At 37.2% G+C, this 13526-nt stretch overlaps 2 protein-coding genes across 12 annotated transcripts; both read left to right on the top strand.

Annotated features, from left to right (window-relative positions):
• The first annotated feature begins 3 nt into the window (after nt 1-3).
• Nucleotides 4-7217, top strand: LOC108886528 (uncharacterized). Of its 6 annotated transcripts, none has more exons than XM_051074362.1 (19): nt 4-62; nt 355-381; nt 627-920; nt 1186-1464; nt 1621-1914; nt 2004-2063; nt 2357-2671; nt 3350-3412; nt 3496-3555; nt 3915-3983; nt 4096-4209; nt 4286-4363; nt 4733-4828; nt 5160-5178; nt 5383-5402; nt 5597-5637; nt 6066-6123; nt 6223-6287; nt 6389-7217. In XM_051074362.1, the coding sequence occupies exons 1-19, from the start codon at nt 29-31 to the stop codon at nt 6479-6481; spliced, it is 2079 nt and encodes a 692-aa protein (XP_050930319.1). In that variant the 5' UTR covers nt 4-28; the 3' UTR covers nt 6482-7217. The 6 variants fall into 6 exon arrangements, 5 of the variants coding, with proteins under 5 accessions (XP_050930319.1, XP_050930320.1, XP_050930321.1 ...); XM_051074363.1 differs by having other exon boundaries at nt 6232-6287; XM_051074364.1 differs by having other exon boundaries at nt 4096-4155.
• Nucleotides 7218-7659: 442 nt separating this feature from the next.
• LOC108886548 (uncharacterized) lies at nt 7660-13456 on the top strand. 6 transcript variants are annotated; one of them, XM_051074357.1, is made up of 17 exons: nt 7660-7843; nt 8070-8096; nt 8257-8547; nt 8665-8946; nt 9089-9382; nt 10045-10338; nt 10456-10749; nt 10944-11240; nt 11631-11687; nt 11837-11929; nt 12314-12415; nt 12509-12527; nt 12768-12787; nt 12868-12905; nt 13033-13099; nt 13206-13246; nt 13327-13456. In XM_051074357.1, exons 1-17 carry the CDS (start codon nt 7810-7812, stop codon nt 13417-13419), a joined length of 2343 nt encoding a protein of 780 aa, XP_050930314.1. In that variant the 5' UTR covers nt 7660-7809; the 3' UTR covers nt 13420-13456. The 6 variants fall into 6 exon arrangements, with proteins under 6 accessions (XP_050930314.1, XP_050930315.1, XP_050930317.1 ...); XM_051074358.1 differs by having other exon boundaries at nt 9089-9120; nt 10080-10338; XM_051074360.1 differs by lacking the exon at nt 9089-9382 and having other exon boundaries at nt 8665-8699; nt 10080-10338.
• The last annotated feature ends 70 nt before the right edge of the window (nt 13457-13526 follow it).

Consider the following 13526-nt stretch of genomic DNA (forward strand, 5'->3'; position numbering starts at 1 on the left):
ATCTTCAGTCTCAGTATTCAGCTTCATCATGGCTGGACGCCTGTTGTTTGTCATCCTCATGTGTGAGTTAAACCTTCTATACATGTTGTAATCATTAATGTAGGCTGCACTTAAATTTGATCTTTTTATGTTTGGATATTTTGTGTTTTGTGTGTTTTTACTGTCTGAGTTGTTGCTTTTTGCTGATTATTGTTAAATTCTCGTGGAACTGCAGTGAGATGTATCTTGGTCTCTGTCTTGACCTTTACTCCTACCTCTGACTGACAGAATGACACATTTTTTATTTTTTCTTGAAGTTATTAATGAGTTATTATAACATCTAGTTACCTTGTTAACACATCGTATTTCCAACAGGTTCCTTTCATGAGATTCAAGTTCAAGGTCAGAGTCTGATCAATCTATAATCTCATATCTAGCTCTATTGTTATCACTGTGTTGTAGTCTCTTATCAGTTTGACTATTTGTATACATAGTTTGGTTGTACAATGTATTTTTCTTTAATTACCCCACTTTAAATCACAATTTCTTAGTAGGAATATTCTGACATTAATGTGGTTTTTAATTGTTTACTATTTTTTTCTTTCATATAACAATTGTTTTTTTTTTTTTTCCTCCAAAACCTTCAGCTCTTCCTCCACCTAAACTGACAGTGAATCCACCGGCGATCACAGAGACAGACTCAGTCACATTGAACTGTCAGACTCCATCATCTGTTTCTGTGTCTCAGTGTTATTTCTACACTGTGAGGGAAGAAACCAAAGTCTTCTCTTGTCTGAAGACACTGACAGGGACTGAGCTGCTGTTGATGGCTCATCAGAGTTCACCTGCTGTAGTTGAACTGAAATGTTTTTACGGTGTAAAGTCTGGAGGTTCAGTTTCTCCATCTCCACACAGTGACACATCCTCCATCACTGTAAACAGTGAGTGACTTCTTTTCCTGTGCCTTGATATGTATAGTACTACTGCAGTATAACTCAGTGACATTGTGTTTATAGAATATATATATATTTTTATAGATTATATATAGATAATATAAACTTGATTTGACAGTTTTTAGTCAGTTTGGTTATACAGTATATTTTTCTTTACTTCCTCTGTTGCAATTTCTCATTTGAAATTTTACGATTTTAACACAACTATTAAGTATTTGATATAACAAATGTTTTTTTCTCCAAAAATTTTTAGACTTTACTCCACCTAAACTGACAGTGAATCCACCGGTGATCACAGAGACAGACTCAGTCACATTGAACTGTCAGACTCCATCATCTGTTTCTGTGTCTCATTGTTATTTCTACACTGTGAGTGGAGGAACAGTCAGAGTCTTCTCCTGTCTGAAGACACTGACAGGGACTGAGCTGCTGAACATGGCTCATCAGAGTTCACCTGCTGTGGTTAAAGTGAAATGTTATTATGATGTAATGTATCCATCTCCAGAGAGTGATTTGTCCACCATTGTCATAAGTGAGTTAACACTGCTGCTTGTTACAGGGGGGTCAGGTGTCCAGAGTCAGTGTTAGTCAATTTGTCTCCTCTGTCATTATTAATTTATCACCAGGAATGTATGTAAACAAAAGCAATTTTCACTTGTTTAATGCAATGTATGCTTCAATTTTCCAGCTCTTCCTCCAGCTAAACTGACAGTGAATCCACCAGTGATCACAGAGACAGACTCAGTCACACTGAACTGTCAGACTCCATCATCTGTTTATGTGTCTCAGTGTTATTTCTACACTGTGAGGGAAGAAACCAAAGTCTTCCCCTGTCTGAAGACACTGACAGGGACTGAGCTGCTGTTGATGGCTCATCAGAGTTCACCTGCTGTGGTTGAACTGAAATGTTTTTACAGTGTAAAGTCTGGAGCTTTAGATTCTCCATCTCCACACAGTGACACATCCTCCATCACTGTAAACAGTGAGTGACTTCTTTTCCTGTGCTTTGATATGTTATCATATAGTACTAATGCAGTATAACTCAGTGACATGTATTGTGTCATATTTCAGGTGTTATTGACAGAGAGAACAAAATGAAGAGAGATGATGATTCAACAACTTCCTTTCCCAGTAATAAAATACCACCTGTGGGATGAGATGTTACAATTAGCATTTTATAATAATTAGATTTTGTCATCAGTTTTCACTCTATTCTGATTAATGATTGTTGTTACAGTGTGAGTCACACTCACCTAAGATGACACATAATTATCATAATGAATCAGTAAAACATGATGACTGAGGTGTGACAGTTGGACTTCTGTGATTGTGAGCATTGTTTAAAATTGTTGCTACAACATGCTGTGTACTTGTTAACAGAATAACACATTGTGTTTAATGACTTTTCATTGATTCTTTTGTAGGTCAAAAACCACAGATGAGTGTTCAACATTTTATCGGTGACTACGTTCACTTCTCTTGTTCACTGCCTGGATCTGCTGATAGTGAGACAAGATGTAATCTTTACTTTGGAGAAACCAGTCGTCCAGTCCAAACTACAACCATCAGGAAGACAAAGAGCTCAACTAAGAAAAAGTGGTTCTGTCAGTTCTATGTCACAATAGATGATTTCCTGAGACATCTATGTTTCGTTCAACAAAAGGAAGCCAGTTGTGATTACAGTTTGGGAAGTGAACACAACTCTTTGTCTCCTCGTAGTGATGGACGCAACTTGACTGGTAAGTTAGTGAAGACATGGATACACATACAAGTATGACTTCACTGTTTGAGTCTAACCCTGAACTTAAAGTCACTGAGGAGCTGAACTGACAGACTCATAAATGATGCATCCTCCATGACTCAGTATACTGTGTGTTTACTGAAATAAGAGCAGTCCAAATATTTCCTCTCCTGGTTTTACATGATATATTTATCACTCACAGCACAGGGATCTTCAGTTGTTCACACAAGAGTCTGTTACAGCAGTTCACACATTTTTCCATAACATTTTCACTGTTACTTTCCTGTAACATTTACCCTGCATGATGGTCAAAATCCATCTGCCCATTCTGTCTAATGGCACCTGACACCTGATTGAAAGTCCTTAACTATAACCTGTATGAACAGCATCAATGAAAGTTGACATTCTGTGTACAAACTGTGAACCACATTATATTGACCTTAACATGGAAATTACTTTTACACTGTTTGTGACACAACACAACATGTGCTGATGAATTTCTGACACTGCCATCACTACAGCCATAAAACAGTAGTCTTTAGTTTTGACACAGAAACACAGTAAATGTCCTGTGGTTTTTAGTTTTGAAAGTTTTGTGCAAATCACAGAAATAAAATTGCAGAAATGTTCATACACATAAAACTGACAAGCACAAATTAATTTTCTTTTACTGTAGATATTGTGGAAAAAGAATCACCACCCATTGCCTGCACAACATCATCATCCACTGTGACCACAGGTACGACATGTTATACATCTGAACAGAAACCAAGAACATCATCACCATTATAACCACTATATTTTTGTGCATTTATTCACCAGGTGTGACTGTAAACAGACCTCACTCTTCCACTCCTGTAACTCCTGTGAAAACACCATCAGGTAACAAAATTATAGATGTATTTGTCTGACATTAGTTAAACACACAGTTCATGTTTCTGTTATTGCTGCTGCTCAAGTGACTGCACAAATACTCTGTTCTACACATTTGTCCACACGTGAAACTGACAGGTCCAAATCCATCATCTGTTATTGTAAACACTGTGGAACCAGAGTCTCCTACAACGCAGACTATGTCGACATTTACCACAACCACATGTAGGACATGCTAGACATTTAAAAGAAAATCTAGAACATTATCACAACAGGCCGTTGCTTTAACTTCTGTAATTCTTGTGAAAACCACATCAGGTCACACAATGAGTGATATGATTTTATGTAATGTACTTTAATTTATTCAGCTGCTGGTGCAACACATGACACTGGTGGAAATGCCCCTACTTTCCTAACATCAGTGGATCCAGTAACAGGTGATATAGTTACTCATGTTCTCAATGATTCAGACTGACTTTTCATTAAATGTTAAATTTGTTTTAATGTTAAACAGTTCTTCTGTTACTGATGTAACTCTCACTGGTGCAGGTAGTTTGACCTCTGCTGACACAACTTGTATGAATCCAACATCTGGTGATGAAACAACAGGTGGACCTATTATTCTCATCATTTTTTTGGATCATAACACTATCATGCTTTACTGTGAGTGTTACACATAATGTATAACTCTTTTCAGAATATTATGACTATAATGAAATGTATTTTCATTAATTTACAGGTCTGACTGTTGGTGCACCAAGGAAAGATGAGGAACATTTTATTTCTATTTCCCAAACACCAGAGAAACCAGCATCAGGTGAAACAGTTATTAAGTTTCTCAATGATTCACACAGACATAAAAAAAAAAGCTTTTAGATGGCGACAGAGGAAAGATGACAGGAAATGATGAAGCAAGATCCTGAACCTAAGACTGAATATTTTAATGTTAAAAACTGTCACTGTCTCATTTACAGTGAGCATACACAATGCGTGATCAGAAAGTTCCAGGACTGTATATTGTATATTTATGTCTTAAACTTGATTCATAATGTTCACAACTTTATCTGTTTAAGTGTTTGATTTCATATGATTTAAAGTTTTTAAATAAGAAATACTTGTCTTTGACACACTGTCTTCCTGCTTTTGTATTAGAAGTTCGACTGACACTGTTTTACCTCCATAACAGAAATGGGGATATGGATGTTTGTGATAGTTGGTGTTGGTGTGGCTGTGGGTGTCATCTCACTGGGACTGGCACTTCTCTGCATCAGAAGAAGAAGTGGTGAGAACAGTGTCGATATATACGTCTGGTAAAGCTTGAATGTACTTTTCCAACGTAAACATACACACAAGTATACTGAAATTTGGAGGTTTCAGAATGGAAAAAGTCAAAAAAGTCAAACCAATGCAAGTGAAAAACAAATAAACTGTACTAATGTAGACAGATAACAGATTATACAGTATGCTTTGGCTTGGACTGCAGTAATCAGGAAATATTAGAAACAGCTGTATCAGCCAATACAACTTAAGTGCGCTTCCTGAAATCTCTCTCTGTCTGTTTTCTTTTCTTTTTTTTGTTGTTGTTGTTTGTTTGTTGTTTTTGCATTTTTCAGCGAGGCGCTCTGACAAGAGGTAAGTGATCTTTCTTGTTTCACTTTTTAAGCAAAAGCTGACTAGGTTGATTCAGATAAACTACACTAGTTTATCCTTTTATTCAGCCACTGAGCAGAATCACTGGAACAGTTGTGACATTAGTGTTTTTCTTAAGGGCAGCAGGACATTAGTGGAAGAAGCTCATAATGTGGATAAAACCTCTCTTCCTTTATTTCTGTACAGGGCACAAGCCAGCGACACTGGTAATGTACACACTTAGTGATCAGGCAACACCACTGTATTATTCATTGATATACATTCACTATGAGCAAAAGGAGGCCTCTCCCTGTATTAGTATGGTGTTCCTGATAAAGTGCTATCTGAGTGTACATTATGCCTTATTTTAGTTATAATTTTGTTATTTGGTATATTGAGATGTTCTTGCCTTCTGTTACAGGTGACTCAATGTGCAAGAGAAATCTTGACTGTGGAGGACCGGTAATTAAAAACCCTTTTTTCCAGTTGATATGACCTTCACATCATTAATTAATCAAACTAAAGAACAACATTTTCTCCTACACATTATGTTTATATACAACTGAACTGCAACAGCAAATAGGTTTTAATTTCACTTATGGTTAGGTCTGATCAAGTGACTTCAGACACAGAGTGTTTAATAGCATTTAACCCAAAGCACAATCTTCCCCCAACCGTAACCAAAGTGCTTTTGTTGCCTAAATAGATATGCAGGACTCTGGATGTGAACCCTGGTCTTTGGTGTGACTGTCAAGCAGTTTGTACATCTATTAAAATTTTGTTGGGTATAAAATAATCTCTAGGAGGAAGATTTTGTAAAGGTGGATTAATGTTTAAAGTCATTCATGAATTCTTCTCACTTCCTCTCTCATGTTTCCTGTTATCTTAAGGTACCTGCAGGTGATGATGAAACCTACAGTGTGATCACCTCAGTACCTGGTGCAACTGGTGAGCTGCTTTTCATTTTACACCTACCTGAATCAAGAATCACCGATCGACATTTTGTGGAACAATGACGGTCGAAGTCTTGACACAGTGTCTCTTTACTTTATACAGATGGCTTACTTGCAGATTCTGAGAAGCTGAACAGACGAGAACCTCAAAATGATTATGTAAGTGAGACATGAGGCTCAGTTTTCAATGTGTTTGTTATAAAGGTTTATTGACACTATATGTTTAAGGAACTCTTACAGTTGGCATCTTTCTTTTCTAGTCTGACATTTACCATCTGTACTGCACCATCTCCGAGGAGCCCACTGCATTAGCCCTGAGGGATATGGTGTATAGCTCTGTGCAGCCACACTGAAGTCTGAGGAACAGACTGACCAAAGAAATGTTTTAAAACCATGTGTTGTGTTAAACCTTGTATCTTTTATCTTGTGTACTGTATTTATGATGTAATAGGGATGGATTTAAAAAATGTTGTTGTTTCTTGCAAAATGTTTGATACAGGAAATCGAGGGTGAAAGTTCATTTCAATATTTTTTATTGTAAACTATTTGTAATCAAGTATGTTTTATCTTCTGGAAATATGCACCATAAATAACACATGTACATCAGAAATACGTGCTACATGAGGTTATATTATAACCTATGTTCACTGAGAGAGGACAATCAGGTAATACACATCAATACTGTACAATACAATACATATTTCATGCTTTGTATTACTCTTACTTTCTATCATCAGTAGCCACTTATAAACACGATTTTGACTTTTACAGATGACTTTTCATTTTATTTTAACCTTGAATGAATTTCAATGATGTACTTCAGTCATTTGCCATTAGGCATGCAGTAATTGTTAGGAAGAGACACTTTGTGCGGCAATAATATGCAATATTTTTCCTTCAAAAGGCAGCAAAGGGGCTCTGTAGTATTCTTATTTATGGGCGTAGTTTATGTTGTTAGAACTTGACTACTCTGCTTCATTTTCTGCATCAAATGTCTGCTTCCATATGTACTCCTATTTAACTTTGTATATAATAAAATAATAAAATAATAAAATGTATCTGAACCCACATTTAAAAAAAAGGTCAAAATCGAATCTAAATAAAAGCTGTAAAAGTGTTGATATTCAGTGTGGAAATGAAAAGGTGTAACTGTATAATCAGAGGAGTTTTAGATCAATGTTCAGTTGTCAATTGTGTAAGATAAAAAATTATGAAGTTGTTGACAAAAAAGCTAATTTTCTTTTCCCAAAAAAGGATATTGTGCATGTAATGGAAGACTGACCAGATGAAAATTATGCTTGTTTGAAACATCAGGGGGAAAAACTATCTGCAAAATTCTCCCCTATGCCGTCAGCATGCCATCAGCTCCTCATTTTACCATCTTCTGTCAAGTCAACCACAGTGTCAGGCTTCAGTGTCACACTAATAGTCTTGGAATATTCTGAATAGCGTTAATTGTTTTTTTGACCCAGTGAACCACCACTGCGCTTTGATCTTTGTATGAGTGTGGGTGTTTCTCTGGCCTGTCTATTTGTGTGATTTACTTCCTATACTTGCTGTGGTTTTCCTGAAAACAAGTTCTGCAAAATGACACATAGAGTATGTAGGTAAAAGTCAAACTAGTCAGAAAGACCGGTGCACTTTACAGAACTGCTGAACATTCACATTATTCAGCTTCATCATGGCTGGACACCTGCTATTACTCGTCCTCATGTGTAAGTTAAACATCTTCTCAGGTTCTTTCATTGTTTATGTGGGTTATTTACACACCAGTACGAGTGCATTTTATTTCCAAAGATCTGTTTGATGTGTAATGTCAGGCAATGAGTGGTATCAGCATGTTTTATTACATTCTTACATCTGGCTAACAGAAGCACAAGACGAGTTATTGATGAGTTAGTTGTATCTATTTCTATTTTTAACATGTTGTTTCTCCAACAGATTCATTTTCTGAGATCAGAGCACAAGGTCAGTTTAATGTTGTTTTCTGTTGAACACTTTGAACTTAACTGTTTTTATAGAGTATGTTTTTCTGTGCTTTAACCTACAGTCTTCTATGATTGATCTTATTTTACACATGTAGCTATTAATCATTTAATCTAACACTTGTTTACGTCTAAACTTTCAGCTCCTCCACCTAAACTGACAGTGAATCCACCGGTGATCACAGAGACAGACTCAGTCACATTGAACTGTCAGACTCCATTTGATTCTGTGTCTCAGTGTTTTTTCCACATTGTGAAAGAACAAACTGTCAGAGTCTTCTCCTGTCTGAAGACACTGCCAGGGACTGAGCTGCTGTTGATGACACATCAGAGTTCACCTGCTGAGGTTAAAGTGAGATGTTATTACTCTGTGAATCTCGGAGAGTTCAGTTATACGTCTCCACACAGTGACATATCCTCCATCACCATAAACAGTGAGTACAACTTTACTGCTGTGGACCTCTTTTTATAACTTGCCTGATCTCACATCAGGATCTTTTAAATATGTACAATTTGTAGTTACTTAATCCAACATATACTTTTTCTTTCAGTTCCTCCTCCACCTAAACTGACAGTGAATCCACCGGTGATCGCAGAGACAGACTCAGTCACATTGAACTGTCAGACTCCATCATCTGTTTCTGGGTCTCAGTGTTATTTTCACTTTATGAGAAGAAAACCTTCCAAAACCCTCTCTTGTCTGAAGACACTGACAGGGACTGAGCTTCTGAACATAACACATCAGAGTTCACCTGCTGAGGTTAAAGTGACATGTTTTTACCTTGTAGCTAATCATTCTCCAGAGAGTAACGTGTCCTCCATCAGCATACAAAGTAAGTGAACACTACTGCTGTGGACTGGTGTTTTAATTTTGTATTACAATATCAGCACAAACAACAAAGTGTCTCTCAGAAATGTGCATCAGAGTCTAAACAGTAATACATCTAATCTAATTCAACATGTTCACATTTTCAGCTCCTCCACCTAAACTGACAGTGAATCCACCGGTGATCACAGAGACAGACTCAGTCACATTGAACTGTCAGACTCCATCATCTGTTTCTGTGTCTCAGTGTTATATTTACACTGTGAAGGAACAAACTGCCAAAGTCTTCCCCTGTGTGAAGACACTGACAGGGACTGAGCTGCTGAACATGGCACGTCAGAGTTCACCTGCTGTGGTTGAACTGACATGTTATTACACTGCAGAGCACAGAGGAGGACAATATCAGTCTCTGCATAGTAACACATCCTCCATCACCATACAACGTAAGTGACTGTACTGCCATATGTTTTATAATATCACGATACAGTATTTGCACAAACACTGTGGCTTTCAAAATTGGAGTCAGCCCTGTTTTATGGAGGTGTTTAAAGGGAAACCACCAATTTTACATATCAATGTCTGGTCTCAAGTCTTGGGGAGTACTACTGCATATGTACAAAGTTATGTAAAGCCTTTTGTGGCTGAAGAGGAAGCTGGACTAAATCTAAACAACTTCTACAGTTGATGTCACTTGAGCTAGTCTGCAGCGTTAGTCCGGTCTGACGTCTACAAGTTTGAAAATGAAAGCAATCTTGGGTGTGAAGATTTAGAAAGAAGTGAGCATAACAGACTCGTCTCTGCTTAAGGTTAACAGTTTGATGCTATATTAGCCGTTACTGCAGTAACTTCACACACCTAAATCTGTACGTTTAAGTGAGTTGAGTCAAGTTGCATTGTGGGTAATTTGTTTGCCAGATTTTGACAAACATCATTAGTCCATCATTAGTTTGACAACATTATAGAAATATGATATCAGTGCATTATACTTTTAATGTTTTCATTAATTTTACAGTTTTACATACATGAAACTGAAGATTTATTTATTTATTTATCATTTATTTACATTAACATAGAATTATTTTCACGTTTATCTCTAATCTTTCAGCTCTTCCTCCACCTAAACTGACAGTGAATCCACAGGTGATCACAGAGACAGACTCAGTCACATTGAACTGTCAGACTCCATTTGATTCTGTGTCTCAGTGTTTTTTCCACATTGTGAAAGAACAAACTGTCAGAGTCTTCTCCTGTCTGAAGACACTGCCAGGGACTGAGCTGCTGTTGATGACACATCAGAGTTCACCTGCTGTGGTTAACATGACATGTTATTACTCTGTGAATCTCGGAGAGTTCAGTTATACGTCTCCACACAGTGACATATCCTCCATCACCATAAACAGTGAGTACAACTTTACTGCTGTGGACCTCTTTTTATAACTTGCCTGATCTCACATCAGGATCTTTTAAATATGTACAATTTGTAGTTACTTAATCCAACATATACTTTTTCTTTCAGTTCCTCCTCCACCTAAACTGACAGTGAATCCACCGGTGATCGCAGAGACAGACTCAGTCACATTGAACTGTCAGACTCCATCATCTGTTTCTGTGTCTCAGTGTTATTTTTACACTTTGAGTGGAGGAACCAAAGTCTTCTCCTGTCTGAAGACACTGACAGGGACTGAGCTGCTGAACATGGCTAATCAGAGTTCACCTGCTGTGGTTAAAGTGAAATGTTCTTACGCTGTAAAACTTGGAGAGAAAACCCCTCAATCTCCGTACAGTGACATATCATCCATCACCATCAACAGTGAGTGACTTATTTTCCTGTGCTCTGATATGTTATCATATAGTACTAATGCAAGATAACTGTTAGTAAGTTTGGTTGTGTAGTATATTTTTCTTTACTTACTCTACTTTAAATCACAGTTTCTCATTAGGAATGTATTTCATTAATGTGACTATTAAGTGTTTACTATGACATTTTTCCCCCTAAATTTTCAGCTGTCCTTCCACCTAAACTGACAGTGACTCCACCAGTGATCACAGAGACAGACTCAGTCACATTGAACTGTCAGACTCCATCATCTGTTTCTGTGTCTCAGTGTTATTTCTACACTTTGAGTGAAAAAGCTTTCAGAGACTTTCCTTGTGTGAAGACACTGACAGGGACTGAGCTGCTGTTGATGGCTCATCAGAGTTCACCTGCTGATGTTGAAATTACATGTTATTACACTGTAAAGCTTGGAGAGAAAACCTCTCAATCTCCACCCAGTAACATATCATCCATCACCATAAACAGTGAGTAAATACTATTCTTATGACTGATTTAACATTTTTAGTGCAATGCGCCCCGTGGTCATAAAAGGTGATATACATTTTTACCATTCAAAAAAATCATCAATTTGAGAAGATGGCTTTGGATGTGCTGACTTCAGGCGACAGAAAATCATTGTTTTGAAGCAGAGTTAGATTTTAAATGTAAAACATGGTAATTACAGTTCTTCTTCTTATTCTGTAAATATTTCAACATTGTATGAAACTGCTGCTACACTGCTCATATTCATTGAATTCTAGTTTTGTGGAAATAACTGCTGAAGTGAATACATGAATAAAACACAGAGCTTAAATATTAATGCATGTGTGCTTATATACAACTGACAGGCCCATATTCATCTTCTTTTATTGTAGATATTGTGGAAACAGTGTCAACCACAGTGCAGAGTATGTCAACATTAACTATGACAGGTAAGACATGCTATACATGAAAAGAAAAATCCAGAGAACTGTCACATATAAATTATTGTATTTGTTTTCTAGTTACACCAGTATTATAGAACATTTTAAATAATGTCTTTTCACTTTTTCATTGTATGTTTATCTTTTGTATCTTCAAGAAACAGTTACCAGAGAGACTAATACAGCTGGTATAGTTACTCTGACCTCTGCCAACAACACTGTGAAAACAGCATCAGACAGCAATGTCACAGGTGAGATTCTTACCAGTGGATCAAAGCTGTCAGGACTGATTGCTGTGAATGTTTTTAATGTTTCAGTTTATTTATTAGACTAAACTGAAAGTAGAAGACACAAAAGTGAGCAAAAACTCCTTCACATATTTGCTTTTCAGACAGGAGGTTAAAAGTTCGATATCATGTCCTTTGAAAAACGCTCTCTGTGCTGCATCAGTGCCATGTGTGTCACTCTGCAGTTAAACAATTCATTTTGCATAATTATAATGTTCAACACACCCTGTTATAGGTGGTAGAGGTACTGTTGGTTCAGTATGTACAGTAGCTGTCCTCTTTCTTTTGTTTTAACACTACAGGAAGTGAGACTGATACTGGTTTGTGACCTTTGTTGTTCCAAAACAGTAAGATGGATGTGGAAGGTCCTTGTGGCTGTGACTGGTCTTGGAGTAACTCTGGGTGTCACCTCACTGGGACTGGTGCTTCTGTGCACCAAAAGAAGAAGTGGTGAGAACTATATCGATTTGTGTCCAATAAAGCTTGAATGTACTTTTGAATGTTCCTCATTTTTGTTTTTTGTTTTTTTTTTTCATTTGTCAGGAAAATGTTTCAACAAGAGGTAAGAAATGCTTTTTATCCTTTTTAACAAGAGCTGAGTGACACATGTATCACTGCAGTGATTATCACTGTCACCTCACAGCGAGTAGGTTCTGGGTTTGATCCAAGGTTCAAACCCAGAACCCAGGGATTCACAGGCAGTGACCACATAGTCAGCAGAGGTGTTTAGAGGTGTGACATCCTACAGTGCATTCTGCTTTCTTGTATAACTCCCTCACCTCTTTTTTCTCCCCCCTTACAGATCACAAGCCAGCGTTAGCGGTAATGTTCACATCATACATCACAGTACTATTCCTATATGCATTTTAGTGCATTGAGCTTTGTTTTACTTTCTGTTGCAGGTGATATAATGATGACAAATACTGACTATGGAAGATTGGTAATTAAATAAATATTATGGAAAAAAATAACATTCACATAATGTAAAATCAGAGTGAATTCAGTGTCTGTAAAGTTATTCATGAATTCCTCTCACCTCCTCTTCCTCTCTCCTCTTATCAAACAAGTTACCTCCAGGTAATGGTGAAGGCTACAGTATGGTCAGCTCTGTACGTGATGCTGATGGTCCTTCAGGTGAGCTGCTGTTTCTCCTACCACAATATAGTGCAAGATTTCCTGATTTATGTACAGAATAACAAGGTTTTTTTCATCTTACTCTGTGGTTCTCTTTAACTCACAGGTTCTGAGAAACTGAACAATTGGGATCCTCAAAATCAGGATGTAAGTGAGGCATGAGGCAGAGTACTGAATTAACATTATTGATTTAAAGGACTCTTACAGTTGGTTTCTTTCTTTTCTAGTCTGACACATACCATATGTACTCCACCATCTCAGAGGAGCCGGCTCCATCAGCCCTGAAGGATGCGGGCTACAGCTCCCTGCAAGCACACTGACACTCAAACTTTCTGAAACTGTAGAGACAGAGAACAGAAGAACTATTGCAATTTGAAACTTTACAACATCCTTATAGAAACACAAATCAAACTGCTGTGCATTATTC

This window comes from Lates calcarifer, linkage group LG12 (assembly GCF_001640805.2).
Source record: "Lates calcarifer isolate ASB-BC8 linkage group LG12, TLL_Latcal_v3, whole genome shotgun sequence".
NCBI lineage: Eukaryota > Metazoa > Chordata > Actinopteri > Centropomidae > Lates > Lates calcarifer.